Source organism: Lipophrys pholis (assembly GCF_963383615.2).
Source record: "Lipophrys pholis genome assembly, chromosome: 8".
Classification (NCBI taxonomy): Eukaryota; Metazoa; Chordata; class Actinopteri; order Blenniiformes; family Blenniidae; genus Lipophrys; species Lipophrys pholis.
Window position 1 is genome coordinate 24,670,713 of NC_137630.1, and position 22,491 is coordinate 24,693,203.

At 41.3% G+C, this 22,491-nt stretch overlaps 1 protein-coding gene across 1 annotated transcript; it reads left to right on the top strand.

The window, feature by feature from the left end:
• Positions 1-1,414: 1,414 nt before the first annotated feature.
• dlgap4a (discs, large homolog-associated protein 4a) lies at positions 1,415-22,086 on the top strand (the record flags this gene model as incomplete). Its single annotated transcript, XM_080469278.1, has 11 exons — positions 1,415-2,623; positions 3,392-3,627; positions 3,984-4,061; positions 4,630-4,777; positions 6,600-6,819; positions 16,968-17,380; positions 17,463-17,560; positions 18,653-19,089; positions 20,330-20,421; positions 21,030-21,182; positions 21,746-22,086. The coding sequence occupies 11 exons, from the start codon at positions 1,415-1,417 to the stop codon at positions 21,968-21,970; spliced, it is 3,309 nt and encodes a 1,102-aa protein (XP_080325404.1). The 3' UTR covers positions 21,971-22,086.
• Positions 22,087-22,491: the final 405 nt, after the last annotated feature.

Genomic DNA, 22,491 nt, shown 5'->3' on the forward strand with positions numbered 1-22,491 from the left:
CATAGTATAGTTATATAACTTGTAGTCTGCCAAATTTAGAGTAAGACTGTAAGAGATAATGTCAAGTCAATGCAATGTCCCGTGTGTGTGTGTGTGTGTGTGTGTGTGTGTGTGTGTGTGTGTGTGTGTGTGTGTGTGTGTGTGTGTGTGTCTGTTTTTCCTTAAGGCCACGGTCCTTTGTGCTCTTGCTACTGGTGCGCCACCTGGTGGTCTGTCTGGTTAAGTTGCGTGTGAAAAGCTTCTCCAGAGGACTATTGGCTCTGTTCTCCACATTCTCTGCTCTGTTTTGCAATGCCGCCTCTTTGAAATGCACCACACAGCAGAGTCCGTCTGTAATGCCTTTTTAGCTCAATTACAACTCTGAACATCCAAGGGCATATTAGGAGAAACACTAAATATACTCCAACTGGAATGTGTTCATTAGCTTAAAGCATGGACGTGCAGAGATTCTCATCTGAGGCTTGATGTTGTACTCAAACGGCTGTTTTACTGTTATGCGCTATTAACTATAATCTCTATAAAGAGACAAACACACGGGCAATTTTAGTAAGCATTCCTTGCAGAATTGGCTGCTAAACATGGGTTCAAACTGGTTAATTAAGGGAAACATTCAAAATTCAACTGAGAATATTTGCAGAGTTACTGTTCAACAGTAGTGCTAATTTTTATTGATTTATTTTTTCATTTCACATTTATAAATCCTTTTCTCAACCAGTGCAAGCTATAACTGTGAACCTTTCTATCCTGCACTTTTTAAAGATTCTATATTTCCAAAGTTAAATGTTTGAATCACACAGAATGTTTGAGGTTCAAGAATTTATTGGCCAAACGTTGCAACTGCTCAAGTAACTGTGCAAGCAGACAAAACAAGCGCGGTAGTAATATAACTTTATCAAAATGTGTTTTACCTTTATTTACAGCAAATGCAGTCCGGTTACAAAAATGAAACAAAACAGGAAGGACAAAAAGAAAACATGAAAACAGATCATACAATTTTACAGTGTTGTACCAATCCTGCACTTCTATATATATATATATATATATATATATATATATATAAAAGGAAAGAGATGTAAAAATAATATATATGTCATATTTTCAGATTCATTTGATGTACATGTTCAAAATATATCATGTGTACAACAATTATATGTTGACCAAGGTGAATAATATTGTACTGAACTGAGTGCAAAATGTGTGATATTTGTGTTTTTACTGTTGTTTATGTGTTCAATTGTTTATGATCCAATATAAGATTCTTGTTGACTATTGATCCCCATGTGCTTCAATCATGTATTCAGATATATAATTAGGTCACATTCTGAGGGCCTCTCATCTTTTACCATTTCAGGATGGCAGGTCAGTAGCCCTGCACTGATTGGAGGCATGTTTTAAGGACGATACCACAGCCACCATGAAGGGGTTAGGAGCCAACCGCAGTCGTCATTTGTCCGACTCGTGTGAACCTCCAGGATGCCCTCAAAAGGCTCTGTGTCCCTTGAACTCTGACCCTCACGGCGCCTTCCTGTTGAGCCCCACCATAAACCACTATGCCACCCTGGATCCCCATCTCCATCAGTGTCAGCCCACCAGCCCCACAGCCTTGACCCCGGACTGCCTGCTGCCTTTCAGCCAGATGTCCAACAGCAGCACCTTCCCTCGTCTACATTTCACCCCCCAGGCTGAGCAGGTGGACTGCTCCCAGGGCTGTATGGCTGGTGGTGGTGGAGTTGGGCAGGGCAGCAGGGCGGGTACATTATCCAACTCCTTGTCCATGGGCATGGGCTTGGGTCTGGGCCTGACTGGTGCTCCTATGATCACCAGTGGATCAGCCACCATTTCCTCTGCAGCAGCCGCCAAGATGAATCGGTTACCCTCCAACCTTTTAGATCAGCTGGAGAGGCATCTGCCCCTGCAGCGGGATGGCTTCAGTACACTGCAGTTCCACAGAGGGCGTATGTCAAAGCAGCGCAGTGAGAGTCCAGGACGCATACGCCATCTCATGCACTCTGTCCAGAAGCTATTTGCCAAGTCCCAGTCCCTGGAAAACTCTGCAATCAAGGGTAGTCTGAATGGGCGTTCCGCTGGAGGAGGGAGTGGAACGAGTGGAGGTAGTGAGGACGGTGGTAGACCAAGCCGCAGGAGCAAGAGCAAAGACAGGGCTAAAACTGAGGGGCCAAAGCAAAGACCTAGACCTAATACACTAGGCCTCTGGAGCTCCGATGATACCCTGGACACTGACACTACCAAAGCTGGCACTATCGCTGTAGGTTACCGCAATCCGCTGAGCATGATGACTCTTGGCAGAGCAGTGTCAGACAGCCAGGCTGCTCCCAGACATATCCCACAGGGCTACAACACAATTTCTGCACATACTCTCAAGACCTCGAAAAGCAGCAGCGATCTCAAGTTCCTGGCATGCCAAGCGACGCAGGTAGTAAGCAAAGAAGAGGCGGGACCGACCCGGGGAAGCAAGGACGATTCTCTAGTGAAGAGAGGCTCCTGGTCCACTCTCACTCTCAGCCAGGCCAGGCAAGTGCTGCAAAAGGGCTCTGCTACCGTCAACAGGACCCTGCTTAAATCAAAGTCATGCCATCAAGACCTGACACAACAGTTCCTACAGGTAGGAGGGCCAGTGAGTATTCATCTCCATCCTCATTCTTTGTAAGTTTGCACGTTTCTTTTGTTATCTATAAGTTCTGTAAAGTAGATTTTCATTATTGAGCATATTTTAGTGCTTAAAGTCAGTTTTTTTAATCAACACAACCTCTATTGTTTTTACCACTTGTACTTTATCCCAATGCTTTATAGCAAGTCATAATCATAATTTTTTCCCAGTTATCACAACATTCATATAAATAGCAATTATTTTCTTAACGTTATCCACCAGTTTTATCACGTGTTTTACTATTTTGACATAAATTACCCACAGACTCAATGTCTTGAATTTATTGAATAAGCAAACTGTTTTAAACTTTTCAGATTTTCTTTTGTGAGGCAAACGTATAAGTGGGATAACAAACATTATGAAAAGTACATGAGTTTGTACTTTGTTGGCACAGCAGTCCATTAGTAGTGCCCATTATTTTACAGTTGTCAGCTTGCACTGAGCCAATTATTTTTTGGGCTTATCTCATTGATGAGTTTAAATCAAGATATTTTTGATATTTTAATGACGTTCCCAGTACTAATAACAACACCTTCACAGCTTTCAGAAAGATTTGGAAATGTGTAACAAGTTTAGTTTTTTGAGGCTTAAATAGTTTGAGTATCGTTGTTACACACGATCAAAATCCTACTGAAACCCAGACGGAAGCCCTATCTCCATTGACAGTAGCCTTTACCACATTGAAAGTTTTAAAGGTCTCACTATTATATGTGTTTAATCCAGGTCCCTCTCGGGGACTGGACCGGCACTTTGGGTCGCGGACGGGCCAGAGGAACTGAGATCCCTTGTCGCAGGATGCGTAGCGGCAGCTATGTAAAAGCTATGGGAGACCTAGAAGACAGCGAGGACTCGGAGGGAAGCCCCAAACCTTCCCCCAAATCTGCAGCTCGTCGCCAGAGCTACCTGAAGGCTACCCAGCACTCTCTGAGCGAGCAGCAACCACCGCCACCTCCACGCAAGTGAGTGCCACAGCATTAGATAAGTCGTATGAGAATTATGACTTTAAATGTCATGCCCATTGTTTTTGTTGTAGTTGAGTCTTTCTCATTCGTCCAAGCATAAACAGGCAACGATGAGTGTCTGATAAAATGACGAGGAGTGAAATATCTCTTATATCCCTTAATGCAGTCAGCAGGTGGCAGCATCCTGTTACTAATAGTTCAGACATGCGGCACCAAGTCAAACAAACTCATAAAAGCTGTGAGAAGAAGCAGATCAGCAGCTATTGGAGACGGGACGTGGAATGATTGTTATTTGCTGGAAAAGCAGAGGTGAAATATTGCCCTGTGTTTTACCCCTCCATCCTCACGGACAGGCCTCGTTGCTACGCTCTCATGCGGGAGGATTATCTGTGGTCTCCTCTGCAGAGTGCATGCTCTATGCAGCATCTGAGGTCAGTGTCAATCATAGGCAGGCAGTGTGGCCCTCCTCCCACCGCCCCCACGAGCCTCAACACCCTTACCCGCCACCTTTTCTTTTTTATGTATAACCCATCCAGCAAGCCTCCCTTCTGCTCCCCACTTCCATCTTTTACCTTGCACTTTGGTGGCGTGTCAGTCCCTCAAGCCCTGATTTCATAACATGCAAATGTTCCATGGAAATCACTCCAACAAAGCACACCCTGTCGCTGAGTGCACACACATTTTCACTAACGCAAGCAGCCAAATTGACAAGCCAGAACAGAGGAAATTAATTTCTGACATTGCTCAAAACACAAATTTATAAGAAATTAAAAAAAAATCTTGTTCAGAAGTTTTTATGGTAAATTAATTCCTCTGTGCTGCAATTTAAAACCCTAACACATCACCTTCCACAATCCTAAGCAGCATTTCTTTCTTCCAAATAAAAACCCAGGAGGGTATGTATTAACGTGACCTGTAAATACTATCACTAAAAAACAGGCCTTACACTTTCCACTCCCTGACTTTTGAGAAGGTGATTGATAATGTTCATTCCTGCAGCACGCTGCCATCGCTGAAGGAGCTGTCCACTAATCGGAGTCTGGATAACTTGGACTGCCTGATGAGTCCCTTGGAGGCCCCTCCACGCCACAGGCACAATGATTTCAGCCACTGCATCGGCACACTGGGCAGAGGCTCAGGCACTCAGGTATGTCCATTATCATCTGGTCTAACTGAGATTTGGTTGACAAATGTTATATAACCTTAACTGTATTTATGAAGAGGGCACATGGTAGTGGAGTGGTTAGCACACTGTTTACCAGCTTTATTCCAGGATCGGGAGCCTTTCAATGTGGAGTTTGTACTATTTAGTGCATGGGTTTTCTCCTACAGGCAGTCCAGTTTTCTCCCTTAATTTAAAGACGTGTGTCTTTGGTAATCAGTGTTTCTAAAATGAAAGATGGGTGGATGAATTGCTGGATAGTTGGACATGTGTTGCTGGCGTTGTAGTAGTTTTCTATGCACCGTTGAGAGAATTTGTTTTGCTGTGGATTGTTTTGAAAGTTACTTAAAAGTCCAAAGAGTGTTCATATTATTAGGCCTCTTTATTAATACCTAAATGTTAGTGAATTATGATGCAGCTGAAATTTAGACCTACTAACATGAGCTCTGCAATAGGTAAAGCAAATCTCTTTAAAACAGTTACAAATATTGAACATGATAATCATCATGGAGGTAAATAGGATTTCAGGATCGGTATAATAGCATTATTTTGAACGGAGTCGGCACAATACACCGTTATCTGAGTGCAACTATTTATATCTGTTGACTTTTTTTAAACAGACTGTTTTTTTTTTTTTTAAATCGTCTGAAAAACCAAAATAGTATTTTAGATAAACTGTATTATTTTACAGATTTGAGCATTCCAAAAGGAAAAAAACATTTGCATAAGCTCTGCCATTTCAAAGGTACTGGGAGAGAATATTTAAATGTGCAGATCGGAGACTGCAGAGACACAGATGAATAAACCTCTTGGGAATAAGCTAGAGGAATAGGAAAATGTTTGAGAGCAGCTGCAGAATGTCAAAGTGGAAAATGTGCTTCAGTATAAGCCTGAGGGAGGTTGCTGTACATCTTAATCAGTAGCAGGACTAGACTGGGATGCAGAGTTACAAACCAGCAACATTTCATGATGAAATACTTTTCATAAAGAGGCGTAATCATATTTAGACATGTTTGATTAAAATCAAATAACGAATGAAATACTTTTAAGAGGACCATGAATTTAATCAATCTAAAAAATGTTCTGATATTTAAGTACAGCATTTTGATTGAGCTATTTTTCATGTTAATGTTCGACCCACCACATTTTACCTTCATACTTGCTGCTAAATTGCCAAACATAAAAATAACTACTTCTGCTCATTTATTTGCTTTTTATGTTTCTTGATCAAATGCTTCAGATAACGCCTGATCACAATGTTTATTCCCACCATACAGCGGCAACATACTTTCATCTAACAATGACAGAAAAGCTATTCTGGGCATTTCACATAATATTGCACGGCTTATTATTTTCATATTGTCACTACAACATAAATAAAAAATTACACTTTTCTTGTAGTGTATTAAAAAAATACTCTATTTATTACTTTATGTTTCCAAAACAATGTGACGTTTGATAACCACTGCAGCCTATACAGATATCTATGCCACGATTCATTGCCTAACACACTGAATGGCTATAATTCAGCTTTATTAACGGCCACAGAAGTCATTCTATTGCAGAAGTAGCACTTTAACTTAAGATGCTTTTATTTACTTGCAATGCATCATTTTGCTTCAACTGAATTGTTAACACATGACATTCACTTGTCATTGACTTTTTTTTTTCTTTTTTAAGCTGTTCATACAGAAATAAACTATTCAAGCTATTCAAACTATTCCCTACTGCTGAGTGTACGTGTTGAGTGCATAGTTTTGAGTCCGCCCTCAGCCCGCAGCATGTGAGTGTGCACACGTTCTTTCAGGTATGCCGGCAGGGCTGTGGGCACGCTGTGGCATACTGTGAGGGGGAATCGCAGGCGGTGGAGGCTCTGGATTTGCCTGCACCTACATGCTTCCGCTCGCGCAGCCACAGCTACTTGCGGGCCATCCAGGCGGGCTGCTCCCAGGATGAGGACACAGCTTCTGTGGACTCAGACTCACCACCACCCACCACTACAGGCTACAGCTTCAGCTCCAACACCAGTGAGTACCAGTGAGAGGCAAAAAGATTTACATGGAAGGAAATAACTCACATTAAATACCACCCACACACTTATTTTAGTTGTGCTTCTTTATACCAGCAAAAGAAACATGAACACAAAGGGCTAGTTTGCAGCATTTTATGGAATCTTGTGGGGGTTTTAACCAACTGAGTATCGTTTCCTTGTCATTCTCACCTGAGCATACAAAAGAACTTATGGTTGCCATAAGAAGCACAGAAAATGAACCGCCCTGTCTGGACACCTGGCTCGTATAGCATCCCCACAGTGTAATGACCATTGTCAGTTTTTGTCTAATAGAGACAGTGTAGTTGGAAACACATTCACCTTGTTATTGGCAAAGTAGATTTTTACAGACAACAGTTTTTATAGATTTAAAGAATGCTCTGACAGACAAACTGGACCTTCAACGTCATCGATGTACCATAAACATTTATGTTTCGATTTTGGTGATATTATTATTATTATTATTATTATTATTATTATTATTATTATTATTATTATTATTATTATTATTATTATTATTATTATTATTATTATATATGTGTCACAACCAGTAATGTAATAAAGCCCATAACCTAATATCTTGCCAGCAGTATAATGAGATTTTGATACATTTTTGCACTAACTGAAGCCAATAATGTAATAAGTTATTACATGATTGAAGTTGCTTTAAATAAATACTTTCAACATGTAATACTTGCTGCCAATAATGTGATAATACATATAGGGCTTTTCTTGGAAATAAAAGCTTTTTTGCAAGTTTGTGTGGTGTGTTTAACAAAAGTAAGTCTAGTGGGCAGAGAGTCATCTTATTCATTCATTGAGGATATGTACTCTGCAACACTCTCTCAATGGTGGTTGCAAAAAATGTTCTACTATTTTAATACATTATTGGCATGTTATTAGGTTATTGGCTTTAGTAGATTCCCAATGGCTAAAATGAGTACGTTATTGGTTGGAACATACCTGATTTACTTTATGCCATGATGCCAATTCTGAACTTATTGTTAACATTGATCAATAGTGTTTACATGCAATAACTGACATATCTACTTCATTCAAAAAATCTAACACTGGCCTCATGGGTGAACGTCCTGAAGTTAATGTGTTGCTTAATCATTCCGAAATTGAAAGGTATTTTGCCACAAAAATCACTTTCAGACTTCTGTAGTTACAGTTTGGTATTTTACAACCCTGCCCCTATAAAACCCGTAAACACCAGCAACCCTGACCCACAGCACTATTCAAGTGTGTAGCTCTGCAGCCCTATTACAGCTCTGTAGAGACATGGTGGTACCAAATGATGGGCTCAGAAGAAATATAGGCAGCCCCCCCCGTGATTACACAGTGTAATTTATTGAAACACAGCTTCTACAAAATGGACATTTAAAAGAAAAATACAATTCAAAAACTTACTTGAAAGTAATAAAGGCCACATGCCGTATTGTACAGGACTGTATGCTTCTCCTTGCATAGGTACAGCTATTTTTTTATTGTTTGTGTTTGTTGCCCTAAGAAAGCTGTGGAATCACATATATCTATATGATATATAATATATTTACTGTATTTTGTGTGCGTGCGTGTGTGTGTGTGTGTGTGTGTGTGTGTGTGTGTGTGTGTGTGTGTGTGTGTGTGTGTGTGTGTGTGTGTGTGTGTGTGTGTGTGTGTGTGTGTGAGAGAGAGATGTAGAAGATAGTTTGGAACAAAGGTGGTATTTGAAAAAAGTTTTAGTCTGAATAAGGACTTTCTGTTTACCAGTTGCTCCAACTCTGGCTTTAACAGTGCAAGCTCACACAAAAAATGTTCAGACAACAACGGACTGAATATTGCGCTGTGAGCAACTTTCCTCTGAATGTATGAATAAATGAATGCAGGAGCAATACAATAGGCGTTTTCACATAAATCATAGGCTTTGTTGACAAGTGTAGTGTCAGAGTTTGACCTCATTCAGCTAACATAATGTTTTGTGTGTACATTTTGTATTCATGGGATAAACTGTACAAATAATTCATGTCACAATCTGTCTTTGTGAAATGCCTTGTCTTAAGGGGATTGTGTGTAATAACGACTCCGTAAGTCTTCACAATAACAGAAATTCTGATGAATGCTGAAGAAGACTCTTAAAATAAATTCACTTTTAACTATTTGCATGTTTTCTGGACATGACTGTACAGCATTATTATTTTCTTTCTAGAAAGCCCATCTCCCCCCCACACACACAGATAAACCCTGTACTTTATTGTTCCATAGCTGAATAAAATTATTGATAGCATGCTTATAATATCATCCCACACGTTTTATTCAGTGAACAAAACTTTTTTTCTACATGTCTGACTTTTGTCACATTATTGTATCGAGAATTTTTCTAACTTTACTATTTCTGTAATGTGACTTTTATTGTAAAACAGATCCATACACAGCCGTGTAAATGTCCCCCACTCTAAAAATTATAAAATGTGCATTCAATTGTGTCTTGGTCATTTTGTGTCTTTTTGTGGCTGTCATTTTACAGTCTGCCTGACGTTGTTTTGTGTCTTTCAGTCTTTAATTTTGTGTCTTTTCAAAACTGTTGTCCTTTCATGGCAGTTTTGTGTTGTTGTTTTTTGTTTGTTGTTTTTTTTTGTAATAGTTTTATGACCGTTTAATGCATGTGTTCTGTATGTTTAGTTTGTTTATGTCCCTCTGAAGTGCTGCTATGGTCATGCTGGGTCTCTTTATGGTTGTGCTGTGTTGCTTTGAAGTCCTGTTATCCTTCAGGCACTCTCTGCCATGTAATGTGGGAAGCCCTTATATAAATCAAATCAAGTTGATAATAAAATTTTGACTTTGATTTTTTTAACCCGTTTATTATTATTATTATTATTATTATTAATATTATTAATATTATTATTATTATTATTATTATTATTATTATTATTATTATTATTGTTATTATTATTATTATTATTATTATGTGACCCACATATTTGGTTTCACACTCTCATATCTCCCCATTGTTTGGGCAACAATAGATGACAACAGACTGCATATGTGGTGGTTTTTTTCATGTCTAGACCTCAGTCTGTTCCCGCGGCGTCAGAGGCTAAATGAAGCGCACCTGATGAGCGCGTTCACAAACAGCGTCAATGCCGAGGCGTGAGCCAATCAGCGCCATGTTCGATGAGCTCGAGGCCCACAGCCGTCCAACCAGCGACCAGAAACCCGTGACGAAGGCAACGTGGACTCCAATCCTCGTCGTCAAGGGCGTGTACTACAAATCTTTTCTTCACCGCGTCGCTGTGTATCTTACGACAGGATTCTGTACCGTAGCCCTTCTTCATTTTGTCTGCGTTTCATGAATGAAACTGAAAATCTGGATGACCAGCTCGTCCGCCGCACAGTAAGATTTTCCTCCGTTTTCCCTCGTTAAGGTGCCGACTGTTGGTCGCTGTCGTTACGCTAGCGGCGACCAGCTAGCGCGAGCTAACGTTAACGGTGTGGTGGGTGAACCAGCTAGCTAACGTGGATGAAGAAAGGGGATGCAACCGTGATGCGAGCCGTCTTCTGGCAGCAAGGCGAAACGAGACGAGGCAGGCGGGCGGGCAGACAGGCAGGCAGCATGGCGGCGGATGTCGTTACAGAGGCGGTAATGGGGCAGAAAGCCTCCTCTTTTGTTGCCTCTCCCGTATCAGCTGCATTACGCCCCGGGCTAACGTTGCCTAGCGTTAAATGCCCGGTGTGGCAGCACGCGCTGAGCGTTGGACTGGTTAGCAGCAGATGCTAACCGACGCTGAGGCGTCGACAGTCGGGTATGGACACCTCGGTGTAGTTGAGCCTCCCTGCCCATCTGTCACGGCACATAGCTGATATTACCCAATACATCCAGGGGAAAGAACAACTCACTTCTCCAAATTTGTTCATTTTGGGGCGTTTTAATCGCAATTTACCGACGGACCATTCATTCAGAAGCACTTTATTCTCAAGTTGTATGTTGAAATTGCCTAAAGTCGTGCGGACTAGATATGTACATGTTCAGAATAGCCAGTGCCAGATGAAGAAAGCGAGGATTTTCTTTTAAATTCAACATGTGACATTGTCAGTGTTGTAAGGCTTGAAAGCGACTACGAATCACTCCGAAATAAACCCGTTTGTCCACTAAAACAAAAGGTCTGTCCAGACACTTTGTTGCCCTGAAGAGGATATTATTCAGCTCATTTGATCAAGTCAAGTGTAAATGTCATGTAATACAGCCGTACTGCTTTGTAGACTCTTGATTTGAACAGGTTCAAGACAAAGATGTGTTGTAATGACAGTTCCAGAGCTCTTCCTCATTTTGTGACATATTGGATGGTTTTTTCCCACCGACAGCATCCACGAAGTTCTGTATAAGCTGTCAAACAAGTTAAATGACATAATTACTTAAAATAAATAGCTTTTTGTTTTTCTTATGGTGTTCACTTGGATTTTGATCTGGATCAATACAGCGGTTCATTAAACATAAACACTCTAGTGTGTCTCAGCATATTCTGAAACTTATGAAATGGTTTTACCACAACTTTAATGGCTCCTCTAGAGCCCGCAGTTTCATGTGCCATTTTTATTCAGGAGCTAGCTACCATGTGTTAAGTCTTTGGGACAGAATCCATAATTGATGCTCATCCTGTACTGCCAGTGCTTTGCAGTTCAGCAGTTTGGACACGTCACTTTGCTTTTAGAGATAGGCCATCTGACAGGAGAAGGATGTATGTACTCAAAAGGGCTGTACCATCTTAGGCAAACTCTCACTGTAACATTACCTACGTTTTTTTTTTAAACTTAAGATATGGATGTGTGTAATGGCTGGGACACTGCTAAGTTATTTGTAAAGTTTGACATTGCCAAGTTCTTTAAACAAACTACTGAGTGTCATCAATTGCTCCGTCTTTGAAGCTTTATTGTAGCGACAAGGCGTGTTTGCTGTTGTAGGAAGTGAATTACTGGAGCTATGATGCGTCTGTGTGTTGCCCTGGATAGACAGTGAGTCATCCTCCAGTGTTGCACTCTCTTCCGCTCACACTCATTGATGAGGTAATCTTTTCACTGAATGGGAAAGACATGGGAGTTTCACTGTGAGGCACACAGTATGGTAAAGTTCACTTTATCCACTATTGTCGTGGGCCTAATTAGGAACTTATTCATTGTTGGCAGAAACATTAATTTTAGGACTGAATATGGTTTTATCTGTACAAAAATAGTTCTTGAATAATACCTGAAATACTTTAGTCCAAGGATGGGACTCATTTCATTTGAATGATTAGCTTTTGTTTAACAAATTTATTATGTGGTTGTCTAAAGACAAAAAGGACTTCCAACTGATTAATTCCATTTCTTTTAAAGACATTTAACACACAAATCCAGAGCATCCTATAAAAACTAATTCTGAAAATGTTCTGTCTTTTAAAGAGTTTTAGTTGTGACAGGTTTGACCTCTTGGACGCTAAACTAATGTCTTTACATTAGCAGATTAGGTGCTAACCCAGACTGCTGCTCTACAGCATCTAACAGGTCAGATGAAGAACAGCAGGAGGTCTTAAAGATATTACGACAATACAATGCGTAAGCATGCACAAACTAAGTCTCCAGCAGTGGACTTTTTCAGATTAGGCTTTGTCTCAATTGGATGTTTTGAAGGCAAGTTGTTTTATGTCAAAAGGCCCTTTTTTTTTTTTTTCAAGTTACAGTTTACAGCTTTTGCAACTTGATCTGTGCAAGTTTGAATAGATGTCGTTTTTGCTGAAATTCTTGTCTGTGTAATGAATGTGGTTGGAACCATGCTTGGCCACCGCTCTGTCTTGGTTTAATCTCTCAGTTTGGAACTCCCACAGCCTGTCTGTGTGCTGTACTATCTCACAGTAAGACTGGTTATTTAGGGGCAGAGCTTCTGCTCCCACCTCTTTTCATTATATTATACTTGGCTGTAATCCACAGTTATACTGAAGGATCTTCCACACTAAGCTATGATACTGTTAATACAGCTTTGTGTGTACTTTGCTTTAAGTGTTTTCCACTTGGTGCTTTACTAGAGACCAATGTAGAACCAGACCTTTCACCCATTGGAGTTTACTGTGAAGCCTAATTAGCACACTGAACTGCAAGCAAGAATCCCTACAGAATGAGCTCAGCTGTAATAAACAGTGAAATCCCAAACGTGAACTCTAAACAGCCGAAATCCCCAAAAATGAGAAGGCAGCTTATTTTACAAAACAAAGCAAATGGTTACAATGGCAGCAGTACTGCACTGAAAATACTAAGTCATGCAAACTGAAGTTTTAGCCTGGTGTAGAGGACCCATTAGTGGTCATCTGATAGTCCTCAGTCAGACTTGCTGATGGAGCTAGAGCATATTATAGGAAAGAGACTACATAGTGCTCATAGAGAACGCAATTGAGTTATGTGACTACCACAGTGGTGTTGACAACACTGGAAGTGATCTTAATTGTTTCACAGTAACAGAGAGGATTCAACAGCCCAAAATAAGTGATTTGCAGACAGCTGCTGTCCACATAACTTGTCCACTTGGCAGGAGGGCGTCTCGATGGCATTCCTCTGTGAACCTAACATACATTTTTTCCCCCTCAGTTGGAAAATGTCTTTACCTTAAAACACAGTAATTAAACCACTGTCTTCTACTATCTTCTCCTCTCCTAGGTCCTTCATATGACAAATGCAGAGTCCCTCTTCACTGTCACTCCTTGGTCATAGTGTAGCTAACAAAACAGATGGAAGCAGTGTTGAATATGTTTGGATTAAAAAGTCAACAGAATTGTAACCAAAATTTTTAGCTTGCTCTAGGTTATGTTGTGTTTTTAGTAAAGGGAGCAGACTGTTTAACCAAGTTTTAGCTACTTATAAAAAAAACCTTCACTTTTTACCACCTTTACTGAGCAAAATTTCCCTGCTTAATAAAAGTTTAGAAGCTTAAGAGTGTGATTTTTACCCTGGGCTTGAATAAAACCCCAAACAGGAACCAAACTGGTTAAATCTTTTGACCTTTGTGTGAAGTTGCTCAAACAACCACTCCAAGCTTGTGATATCATCCTAATTGCGACGACTTTCATGTTGTACCATCAACTACTTTCTGTTAATAAAAACAAGCAAACACGGGATAGAGGAAAGTCAGAGCTCCAGGCTGTTTTTGCTTTTAGGAAGAGTCCTACAGTTGTCTGCGTATACTTTCTTCCACACTAATTTTAGATTGCTCTGTCTGTCAAATTTTCAGAGATCAATTGAGAAAGTACCATTTGTGGATGCATTCATCGGTCAGAGCTTCAATCAGGAAAATTACCTGTGATAAGTGAGCTAGTGTGTCATTTACAGTTTTGAAAAGTGAAAGTAAAAGGCTCAGCCAGCTGTCAGCTGGCCCGGATTCAGAGGTCAAGAGTCTGGGAAGTACATCCGTCTCATAATCACCTCCTACCACTTTGCTCATGGATGGGAAGTAAGGAGGCAGCCGTCACAACATGTAATGCAAAAGCAATACGAAAAGGATTGTTGAGAGTGTGAATAATCTGCAATTAGCCCACTTTACTATGGCAGCCTGTTTGTAAACACTAAGCGGCACTAACCTATTTGCTGTTGTTGCACAAATCCTCCTGTTGTAAGGCTGAATAAGTACAGCACATGTGTGGCTCGTCACTGACAGATAGTTGGCATGAGCTCAACTGTGTATGAGAGACAGTGCAGCCTTGTAGACACAAATGCGATGAAGGCATGTGTTGGCCGGACATAATTGGACACATAACTTAAAGAATGTCATGCATCCGTGTTATGAGCATGACAAGAAGTGTCACATTCTTCTGGAATCAATGTTCTCCTTTGTTATGTTTCCTGAGGAGACACTGTCGCTGGTGCTGCATGAGCAACACACGGACTGCATGGAGTGAATTCCACAGCCATGTTTGTGTATGTTGGTGGGATTTAATGACGGCTTTACTGGTTTGCTGTGAGTCACTGGCTGCTGACGGAGGAGCTGCTCCCACAGAATTACAGGGTGTTAGGTTGCTATTTAGATTGAAGCCACGGTTGGAGAGAGTGAACACCACATTTTCATTATTGATCCAAAGTGGTGGGCCTTGAGTTACTCAGTCAGCTAATTCTTTATGTATATTTTTTTTTAAGTTTCACCCATAATATGTGAGTAAATTCTGTAATTGGTCTGAAGTATGCGTGACTGGATGTTTTGTCCCTTATTTGGTCATGTTGCCTGTTAAAAAGCAGTTTAAACTGTATTTCTCCCCCTCTACTCCTTCTGTGGTTTCTCCTGGTTTCTTATCCTGTTGTACAGTAGTTCACTGTATCATCTACCACAATGCTGCAATTTCACTGATGACAGAAAAAGAGGCACCCATTCCTCCTCTCTGACTCAGTTTGTCTTTGCTCAGTGGTAATCCACCTTTGGGCCTCAGTTCAGTTTCTGTTAAATAAATTCACAAATTTCTTCGAGTTTCAAGATTTGAATCCTTGATGTGAGTTTTAAAAAGGTTGATGGTTTTGCCTTGATACGTTAAAATGTATAAGTATAAACATAGTTTGAGAATGTTTAATTTGCTAATGTTAAAGTTTGTTTGTATGAATAAAGATTGATTTAAGTTGATTTTTTTTGTGTGTTTAAACATGTTAACACCAACTTCTCTACAGGTTTCCTTGTAGAGCAACATGAACTATTTTCTGTGGTGCCCTCATGACCCATGGAGTCATTATTCTCCATTTATATACAAGGGAAGATGTGAAATCATGTCACATTGAGCTCAGAGGACATTTTGCCCTGTAGATTTAAAAAACATCTGGTCTTAATGGGGTGGCATGGCTCAGTTGGTAGAACGGTCATCTCCCAATCGGAATATTGCAAGTTTGATTTCAATCTCCACCTGTCCACGTGCTGAAGTGTCCTTGGGCAAGACACTGAACCTCAAACTGCTCCCATTGGGGTGTGAAAGTGTGTGTGACTGGGTGAATGCGATTAACGATGTAAAGCGCTTTGGGGCTGCTCACGCAGTTGAAAAGCGCTATATAAGTGAAGTTCATTTACCATTTAATGTCAGCCTATTCTTTAAGAGATGAAAAGTAGCCTTTTCTAATTGTTATAAAATAATGGAGCACGTTATGTCAGAGGATTAAGTTGAGGTTTATAAAAACCTCACTACTCCTACTGCAACTGGGACTCACACCCGTGTCTCTCACAATCACGAGTCAATACTTAAACTGATGGACCTCCTTACCATTTGTACAAAATAAGTTTTTAAAAGCTGGCACACACAAGCTGGTTCCAATCCCACTGCCGACAGGTCTCTGCTGTGAGACCCTGAGAAAGCCTCAAGGGCACTTAAAGCTGGCACAAATGCCTCAAAGCCAGTCAGTATCTGGATGATATTTGAAAGTCACTCTGTACATAAATTAAGTGTATTATCTGGGTAGAATTTCCCAAATTGGCTAAATAAAATTATTAAATTATGCGGCCAAATAATTGAGGGTGTCTGAGAACATAGTGAGTGTGGGAGAAAAGTTAAACCCATTATTAGATGTTGCAATCTGGAGCAGCATTGAAGAAAGCGCCTGATACATCACAGAGCACTTTCCTGCTTTTTATGTCCTTTCATCTATTCATATCACCAACTGAAATATGTCACGCAACAGTAAATGGGTTTTTTAAAAAAAACAAAACATGGATTTGTTGGACTTCTCGTTTGACCATTAATTATTCAGATGTGGTTAAAACACAAAGCACCAAAGGAAGAGTTTGCCTTGGCTTTTTGTTTGGGAACCTGGGAAAGGCTTGTTAGCAGAGAAGGCAGAGTTGTCCTCCCTGACAATCCCCACAGCGTGAAGGTGTGGTGTGGGAAGGAGGATCCCCAGAGACATACTGACGTCAATAGGAAACAGCCACTAGAAACACAACACTGCATCAGGATAGATTATAGTACGGCTTTATAGAGGCAGCAGTAAGGCCAAAGTACAGGTGTGTTTGTCAAATGCCTTGTAATTGTTTTATGTTCTTGGACTCAATGGTTACCAGCTGGCTCAGGTCAACTGACGTTTTAAATTAGTTGAGTAAATGACAAGCCGTTTTTTTCTCAGCTGTTTTCTTTCCTCTGTATTGCTTTCTTTCAACAGTCGGCAATAGGAAGGCTCCTCCTCCAGTCCCACCTCGCACCACCTCCAAGCCCCTCATCTCAGTGACGCTGCAGAGCAGCACCGAGTCGGCTCAAGACACTTACCTTGACCAGCAGGACCGCGGCAGCGAAGCAAATAGCCAATCAGGACGTAGCAACTCGTCCGACAGCCTCTGTAGCATACGCACAAGCAGCCTGGCTAAGGGGACCCAGCCTACACCAGCCCCCGTCCCCGCTGCCACCCCTGCACCTTCTTCAGCCTCCATACCTCCTGTTCCAGCCCCCCGGGAGCACCCGCCCACCACCACTACATCCACATCTACTCAGTCCCAAAATGATACCCTGAGCATCGCCATCACCGTAGAGCAACCCCCAACTGCAAGCAAGAGGAAATTGTCCTCCATTGGAATACAGGCAAGTATCTTTGGATGGAGACATGTGTCACGTTGCAATTTAATAGTTTTCTTATATTTTCCGGTTTGGATTTTTTTTGTAGGTGGATTGCGTTGTGCCAATCCCAAGAGAAGAACCACTACTTCTGGCTGCGCCCCTGAGGTTTCAGTCAATTGGAGTTCAAGTAGAGAACGGCAGGCCGTAAGTATGCGCCAAAAACAATCTGTCAACTTCAGCATGCCTACCATGGAATAGGTTTAAAACATTAAGTGAGACATTGTAGTGAACTGAAAGTTACTTTGAAACTGCCCTAGTTGCTCTGCTCTACAGTAAATTCATCACACTCCTCCACACAACTAACTTCTTTAACTTGCAAGTTATGTAATTGTTGCTACATAGTGTGCAACAAAATGAATATTGTTGGTTTGCAATCGTGCTTAATGTTCAATGAAATACATGATTTATCAGGTGATAGGATTGGCAGTATTACAGGCCATTAATTTACTGTGAAGGGTTGAGAGATGGGTTTCTTCAGGCAGGTTTGACGGTGATAGAAATCCTGCTGTGGGAAATTAAAACAGCAGTGCAAGTTGAGAAGTTCCACTGTTAATGTAGTGACGGCATCCTGCTGTGAATGTGACTGACTGAGATTTAGGAATATTTTGTCACAATAAACTATACAAGTGACAAATGTGTAAGGCAACAGTGTTAATAACAGTGTTATTGCTTTTGAAGTGACAGTCAGCTGTTGTGTGTCTGGATGGACTGTATTTCCTCTGCTTTTTCCTCCACAACTGTTTCCTCCAGTGTCATTATTTCATCTGTGTTGCCGGAGCATCTGTAGTCATTGCAGCAGCGAGTGGTTGAGGTCATTCAGCAGTCAGCCTGGCAGCAGCACAGCGGCGACATGTTCTGATTGATGTCCATTTACTCTTGTTTTGACTGTAGGGAGCTGAACATAGTGAGGAGCTGGCCATTTCAACTTTTGCAGAGCACTGTAATTTGCCTTAAAAAGAGTTTGATAGCTCGCTTCTTTTTCTTGTGCACATTATCTCCAATGTCCATTAAGCTTTCATGCCGTCTACCTGATCTGTTGCTAATTTCCCAACTGGCACATCTACAATACAGTTTGTGTGTAAACTCATGGTTCTTTGCAATGGATAATACACAACCAGCTGTCTCAAAGCCCTGCCAGTTAAATCTCCAGACATCACATTGCTATACTGGAAAATGTTCGATCGATCATTTATCGGCGGGTTTGTTAGGAGCTGATGTTTATGCGTCTCTCTGCAGTCTCAGCCGGGACAGCAGCATGGCCTCCAGACAAAACACAGAGACTGAGCCTCAGGAGCCACAGGATGCCGCGCCCACAGAAAACAACACAGCCAACTGCACCAACAGTCAGACAGTGAATGCCACTGCGCCAAACGGACAGGACAAAGCCATGGAACAGCAGCCTCTGAAACACACCTCAGCCCCATCCAGGATACCCAACTCGCCTCCAGAGACTCTGGACCCGGCTCTCGATCCATCTTCGCTGCCACCGCCAGATCCCAGCCTTGAGTCTGGAAACTGCAGCACTCAAGGAGACACCTTTCAAGTCAGCACGCCGGCATGCCTCAGAGATGGTAACTGGTTCCTGAAGCTGCTGCAAGCGGAGACGGGCCGCATGGAGGGCTGGTGTCAACAGATGGAGCAGGAGACCAAAGACAACAAGCTCTCAGAGGAGGGTGAGCAACACATTTGTATACAATAGCACTCAAAACTTTGAAGTCTTTCTGCTTGAGGCATCTGTACTGTAGTCCAACATGTGTTGAGGTGTAGAAAACTTTTCTTTCCCCTCTAACCTGTCCTGCTGGGAAGATAACAAGAGTTATTTGCAAACTATCTTGGTTTGCCCTGGAAACATGCAAACCAGGCTGTGATGTCTTTTTATCACCTGTACAGCTCAGTGTCATCAGAGATACGCAAATTATCAATCAGATGAATGCTACACCAGCTTCCTTCACATCAAATTTGCAAGGATGTGCACACAAATATATTTATAATTCAGAGACTGAGCCATACATATAGTTTTAACTTTTAGATGAGAATGTGCTAATCTATGTGATCTATGTAATTAGATTTTGGAGGAATTTCAGTCTGAATTTCTTTTACCAGGCCTCCAATTTGTGTAAGATTTGCCTAAGATAGCTGATGTAACCAAGAGTAAAGAGGTGTTACTGTTTGAACATCTGATTCATTTTGATGTTAATGGATCAAAGATAAAAACCGGTTGATCTGGACAGTACCTTCCTGCTTCAGGCATGGCTAAGTGCTTCACATTAACAAAAAAAAAAGAAGAAGCAATAAACGTCTGTCCAGTAAGTGCCATGAAGAATTGTAGCGATGTGCCTGTTAGTAAAGTTCACAGGCGGGGGACTGGGTCAGATCTCATCGCCGCTGACAACGGACAACAAGAAAAAGCATGACACATTCATTACTGCCTCACAATACAGCAGCTCATTAGAGTGGGAGTCGGCTGTGTTGTAGCTTGTAATAGAGCCACTGCAGAGTCATTTCACTGCTTCATCTCCCAGAATACCTATTTGGGCTTTTAAGCAGATCAATCTCTGCAGTGTCTGAAATATGAATGAGCATGAAGCAGAGTAGCAGTAAAGGCTCCTTCAGATTGTCCTTCTGCCTGTTCTCGGTGGACCTGCATTATACGATTCTATTTACATTTATTAAGCAGGAAAAAACCGCAAAGTGATGCAAATGTGTTATCTTCTGTAAGATTAGGTTGATAAATTACATATAAGGAAATAAATTCCTGCCAACAGATGTAGTTGGTAAATGTTGGTATGCATATTTTATCACTTGAGAGGAATAAATACTGCATAGACTTTTTTTTTTTTTTTTTTAAACGTTGCTGTTCAAGTCTCCACGTTGTTTCAGTTTTATTTAAGTGACTTCTCCTTGCTCTTGTAGTATTGGGGACCATCCGCAGTGCAGTGGGCAGTGCGCAGCTCCTCATCTCCAAGAAGTTTGAGCAGTTCAGAGGACTCTGTAATGAGAACCTGGTGAGTGACTTCATTACATCCTGTGGAGACCTACGGCTGGACAAATGATTTCACTGTGGGGTCACACAAACTCTGACTGCTACAGATGGATAAGCCTTAGGCTCCACTCCATTCTGCAGAAGTAAGATATCTATATGTATAGTTTACAAGCAGTATGTTGCATGTTATTGGAATGTTGGTTCACGGTGTCATTTACTTTCACTCAGCAATCTGTTTTCCACAAATCATGACACGGCTTTACCAATGACATCAATAGAAATGGATATGAAGACACCCGTGTCATTTTAAGGTTTACATTCGGCATAAATCGGTTCTGCATGGATTGTGCTCCTAAATGTTCATTCAGTGTTCAGGAACATTTTACCTTTTATTCAGAGACATGAAAGCCTTATCCACCCTGATAGATGTTCTTGAGTCCCTTTTGACTCGATTTCCTCAATCTTCTACCTGTCAAACACCCTCTATTACAAGTCTTATTACTGGGGACATTTAATAATCTCAGAAAGACGATTGTTGTCACGAAGAGTGAGTGTGTAAGGAGGGATGTGAATCATTTTCTGATTTGTCTGAAGCTATTCATCTCTGTAATTTTTCCCCCCTGTGCCTAGGACATAAATGCCCACCCTCGACCGACAGCACAGGACCTCGCGGGGTTCTGGGATCTGCTGCAGCTCTCGATAGAAGACATCAGCATGAAGTTTGACGAACTTTATCAACTGAAGGCCAACAACTGGCAGCTTCCAGAGAAGACTGGGAAAAAGGTGACGCTTAGTGCAAAAAGTATAATCACCATGATAGGCGATTTGACTTCTAAATTGTAATTTGATTGTCTGCATATTATCATAAATCCAGCATCTCATCATAATTTCTTTTAATAGATTAATACATGGTACTAAAAAATTTTTTTTAAGCTTTTCACTTGAAATATACACAAAGTCATCATGCATGGGACAGGCACAGAAATATTAACAATTATTTAATGTTTAATATTGTAAATCAATATGCATTTAAAAAAAATAGTACAGATTAGTTTGGGGGTTATGCTGAGTCGTCTTTTTTCTTAATCAGGTTGTATGATTCTTTTTTTTTTCTTGGTTTATTTTATATTGGAAACAAATTTTCATGTCAGCTGGGAAGCACAGTTGTGATGCAAAACATTTGTGGCATCAAAGTGTCATTTAATCATCACACCCCCGGTTTTGTAATGCCTTAAAGGTGTTTATGTTTACCTCGATTTAATATGTGTCAAACTGCTTCTAAGTGACATGTTATTTGATTGTCTTCTCATGGGACGCTGTATAATCTCTCCTCTGCCTTCCCTCAGGATGAAAACAAGCAGCTTCCATCATCTGTGCCAAAGAAGCCGTCAAAGCCGAGGCTGTCGACGGGGAAGGACAGAAGTGTGGACTCGGCCGTGGACAAGCAGCGGCAAGAGGCCAGGAAACGGCTGATGGCAGCGAAGCGCGCTGCGTCAGTACGACAGAACTCCGCCACGGAAAGCGCTGACAGCATCGAAATCTACGTCCCCGAGGCCCAGACCCGCCTCTGAGAGCAAACCAGCACCGATCATCGAGTAGAAATCCTGACTCACTTCAAGCATTCATTGACACAAACACGCAGATCTGAGACGAACATAGAAAAACGTACAACGGATGCACAGAGGTCGATCCCTCATAGCAGCACAGCTGATGACAGGAGGCACATGGGAAACACGAGGCACTGAAGTCATTTAAAATAATCCAGATCGTCGCTCGGCTGCTGTGGGACAGAAACAACCTTGACAGATGTTTAATACTATTATTATTGTTATTGACATTATAATAATTATTATCTCCTAAAGTATTTTGAGACCGTCTTAATTGTGCAAGTATCTTGGATAAGGACGTCGCGTACCTTGTGAACTGAAGATTCATGGTATCCCAGAAGTTTACTCTCTTAAATCCCCCGTCACTGCTGAGTCTACCGGCGAGTCGCGGCTGCCTGGTTTACGAACTGAGCTACCATCCACACACACTCAGGACACACATGCAGGTGTACTCACTGTCCACAGAGTCTTCCTGTTCTCTCTTT